Raw genomic sequence first — 4,303 nt, forward strand, 5'->3', positions numbered from 1 at the left:
GACTATCCACATGATGATATACTATTCTTTAATACGCTTAGTGATGCTGCCTCGTTAAAAACCTTGATAGGAAAACCCAGTGGGACAAAACCTTAGCTAAGGGAAAAAGAGTGCAGCCACGTATTGTCTCCCCCTAATACTTCTAGATTAGGTATGTTGCCCCATTAAAAACCTTACTAAGAAAACCCAATGGGACAAAACTTAGTCAAGGGAAAAAGTGTGCAACTTGAATAAGTCTCCCGCTCATTTTAACATGTATCCTTTAAGTGACGTGTGTCCATCTTCCTTGAAAGTCGAACAAAGCTTTTGTAGCCAATGATTTGTCACTTGATCCCTTAATCTACACGACTGTGTTTTGTTACATTCCTGCATCTACAAGACTAACCAAACATGTTTTTATGGGTTAGTAAAATATAATCAAATATCTTTTATACCTGAAATATTTCCTTGAACTCATTCTAATGTCTCTTCGCTTGACACAGGTTATATCATGAAAATAAGCTCAAGTGAAAGATATTATAACCATACATAGCTAGCAAAACATATTAGTGCACTTATGCATTTAACGATGGTACTTCTACAATGAGAATCTCTACTTTGGTAGGAGATGATAATAGGCATTTCTTATAACAAATGACTTAACAACCTTTAACATACTTTAAGGTTCAACTATGTCCATACTAAAATATCCAAACATCATCTTCTAGATGTACTTGAGTGATTAGTAAAATATAATTACATATATACTCGAACTGCAGTTCGAGTAATAATTAGACCGTGCCAAGGTCATTCAAAAATTCTCCCTCTAAAAGCTCGACAAATTCTCTCAAATGATGCCTAGACATCATTACTGTAAATTACGATTATAGTGAACTTTTAAGAGTAGAATGTTCACAGAACATGGCAAGTTTAATCATCAGAGATGTCATGACGGCGAGTCTAAGACGGAGAGACGAAGAGAAGATGAAGAAGAATGTTGAAAGTTTGGTGGATGAAATGAAGAAGGTTGCTGAGGAAAAGAAAGTGGAAGGTGAAAAAGAAGAAGCTGTTACTGAAAAACAGCAGAATGAAGATGATCTGAAGAAGAAAGAAGAAGCTGATGTGAAGTTGAAAAGATCGGTTGAAGAAAGTGATGTTGGTGAAGCTGTTGCTGAGGAACAACAGAAGAGAGAAGCTGATCAGACACAGACGGCAGAAAAAGCCGAGGTGCCAATGACTGAGGTAAACATTTCAACTGAATCTTCTGAAGCTTTAAATAAAAATGTCAAACAATGCAAGAAATGCATGGAAACGTGCAGTGCTTGTACTGAAAAAAGATGAAAAGTTCAGAACAAGAGACACTGAATTTACTAAAATTGAAAAAGCTTTCAAAGATAAATGTAAAAAGATGTCAGAAAATGAAAAGGTTTTGAAAGATCATGCTGAAAAGCTGGCACAAAAATGCAATATTTTAGAAAAGGAAAATGAGATTTTGAAAGAAAAGTGTTCAGCAATGACAGAAGAGTGTTTGCAAAAAGAAAATTCGTTTCAAGAAATGAAAAAAGAGTATGATTCAATAAAACTTGCATATCATATTACAGAAGAATCATATGAAGACGTGAAGAGTCAAATGGAATTTGGTCATTCGAGATTGAAACATTGTTCTGAAATATCCAATACGCTTAAACGACAGTATGAAATTAAACAACAAGTTGTAAATTCTTACATTGAAGATGTTGCTAAGCTAAAGCGTAAAATAGCTGATTTAGAACAAGATAACAACAAGTTGCATAGTTATCACGCTTCATCATATGTTCTTGAACGAATTTTCAACATAAAACCAGATGATAACGATTTTGAGCAAAACAAGAAAGGAATTGGATCAGAATATCATCTGGTTCCACCACCGTTTGAGGAAAAATTCACATTCTATGATGACGAGAAGGTGGAAAAATCTTTCAACATGGTTAATCAATTTCCAGATAATATTGACGTAACCTATTCCAAATCTAATGATTCTAGTGATTCAGAGGTGGTAGGTAAGGTCGTTGAAAGTGTTTTGAAAGAAGAGTCTATTGAAATAGGTAAATCTGAATCACATGATGAAAATGAAGGTAGTTTTCATGAAGGTTATCTGAAAAACTCAAAATCTGAGAAAAAGGAGAATGATGATTCAAAAGGATTAGTTTATACCATGATTGGATCGGACAAATTATTCTCAGATCTTGAAGTCCCGATTTAGAATATGATTTCAGAAAAGATTGACAAAATGTTCAAGTTGTTGAAAAAAATCTGAAATTGATAAATTTGCTGGAAAAACGAGCAAGAAAACTTTTTATAACAAACCTAGTTTCAAGAATAAAAACATGAAGGCTGGGTTAGGTTATAAAAAGAAACATAATTGGAAAAGAACTGAAACCCCAAACTATCAGAAAAAGATGAATTTTGTTCATGGAACAAGTTCAGAAGAAGAGAAAGAACTCCAATTTAGATGACACTCTAATGAAGTGTTCTATGCTCAGAAAAAACAACAACAACAACAGGTTAAAGATGTGTCCAAAAGAACATGCTTTAAGTGTGACCAAATTGGACATCTCAGTCGAAAATGTCCAAATCTTAAACCTGTTAGTGTTGAGACGAAAAAGAAGTCTGATGTTGTGAATCAGAATTCAATCAAGTTTGAAACTAAACAAATTTGGAAGCCGAAAATGTCAAAGACTGAATCACAACAAACTTGGAAACAAGTGACACCCAGATTTAGAACAACACAAAGTTGGAAAACAACTATTGATGCAACGAAACCAAACCAGTTTTGAACACCAAAAGTTGTTGTTCGAAATCAAAACATTCAGAATGAATCACGTTTTTACAAAAGAACTGTTTCAAAAGGACAAACCTGGGTGGTTAAGACCTAATCTATTTCTGAACAGAAAATTGACTCAACCAAAATGGTTGAAATTAAAGATGAAAAGTTGTTTGTGCCAAACGACGAGAATTTTCCAAAATTAAATGAAGCATATTGCGTTGAAATGCCTAAGGTTAAACAGACCTGGGCTAAATTGTTCAAACAATTGAGTAGTGTGAATGTGCAGGTGCTCCCGAAGACAACTGAATGTCAACTAGAGGAGTATTGGAGCAGCCTGGCATAACAAGAGGAGGCTGCTGAACCCTGCGTCTGAAATCAGGCAGTTGTTCATTTCTGTATATAAATAAACCATATTAAAAACCCTAAAAATTGAAAAATTTAAAATAAAAAAATATGATTTACTTTGTTAAAAATTGAAAAAAGAAAAAATATGTTTATTTTTTTTAATTTGTAAAAAATCAAAATTTTACAAAAAATTGTTGTTGACTGAATACGCCGAAACCCTCACGGCTGAATAAACATGATTAATTTCACAAGATTGAAAAACGATTTTCAAACTGTCAAATATCAATGTGTTGTAAATCATGGGGGTATATTTTCTGCATAACATAGCATGTGAAGCAGAAAGTTAATGGCGAGACAAAGCTATCTACATCGCTTATTAAAATTTTCTTAAATATTTTGAATTTTAGGGGGAGTAAATGTTGTCAGAAAATACAAAAACATTTGAAAATTTGAAAAAGCCAAAAACAATAGAAAATTTAAAAAGAGTTTTGTGTAAAAAGAGGAAATGATAGTACATCAGTAGACAATCACAGTACGCCAAAGAAATGGAAAGTTAAATGTGATAAACAGTCTCATAGATGATATGCTAGTAGGTTTTTACACATTTAGTAGATTGTTTTCGAGATATAAACCTAAATATCAATTACTTTCTTATCTCGTGTGGAACATCTCTTAGATGTATGGGTAACCCCTGTTAGTGCACCTACGTCTGCTGACTACGTCTTCCATCGAATCTTGAAGATTGAATAGATCGAAAATGGCACGGATACCTAGAAATAGTGTTTTGTATAGGGATCGCTTATATGTACTTAATCTAGGATCGCTTATGTGTCATAGGGTTGTCAGGGTCGCTCATAGGACATGTTGATGGATCGCTTATACGGCACTATGTAGGACCGCTCATACGTCATGTCGTATGAGCGGACCAGATTCTCTATATATAGTAGGAGCGATCTAACACATAGTTAATGGTGTATTGTTCCGGTACTCTGCCGAAGTGCTGTCTGATCGTGTAATCGCATTCGATATCAATAAAACAACAGGATTAAAGTGAATACAGCTTGAATAGCACCGAATTATTAGTTTCCGCCTCTTAATTCGGATACGAACTTCTCTGAACGACTCAAACAGGTCAACGAACGATCCTACAAGTGGTATCAGAGCTCAGGAGGA

At 34.2% G+C, this 4,303-nt stretch overlaps 1 protein-coding gene across 1 annotated transcript; it reads left to right on the plus strand.

Moving 5' to 3' along the window:
• Positions 1-900: 900 nt before the first annotated feature.
• Positions 901-3,128, plus strand: LOC118482668 (centlein-like). The gene is made up of 4 exons (XM_035978256.1): positions 901-1,221; positions 1,388-1,972; positions 2,910-3,017; positions 3,072-3,128. Exons 1-4 carry the CDS (start codon positions 901-903, stop codon positions 3,126-3,128), a joined length of 1,071 nt encoding a protein of 356 aa, XP_035834149.1.
• Positions 3,129-4,303: the final 1,175 nt, after the last annotated feature.

Source organism: Helianthus annuus, chromosome 10, assembly GCF_002127325.2.
Source record: "Helianthus annuus cultivar XRQ/B chromosome 10, HanXRQr2.0-SUNRISE, whole genome shotgun sequence".
Taxonomy (NCBI): domain Eukaryota; kingdom Viridiplantae; phylum Streptophyta; class Magnoliopsida; order Asterales; family Asteraceae; genus Helianthus; species Helianthus annuus.

What these genes read in the sequence shown, in the direction of transcription:
- LOC118482668 (XM_035978256.1), top strand. Translation starts at nt 901, where the DNA reads ATGGCAAGTTTAATCATCAGAGATGTCATGACGGCGAGTCTAAGACGG. An exon ending in CCGAGGTGCCAATGACTGAG is followed by an intron (nt 1,222 to 1,387) that starts GTAAACATTTCA and finishes AAATGTAAAAAG; the next exon opens with ATGTCAGAAAATGAAAAGGT. An exon ending in ATTGCGTTGAAATGCCTAAG is followed by an intron (nt 3,018 to 3,071) that starts GTTAAACAGACC and finishes GTGAATGTGCAG; the next exon opens with GTGCTCCCGAAGACAACTGA.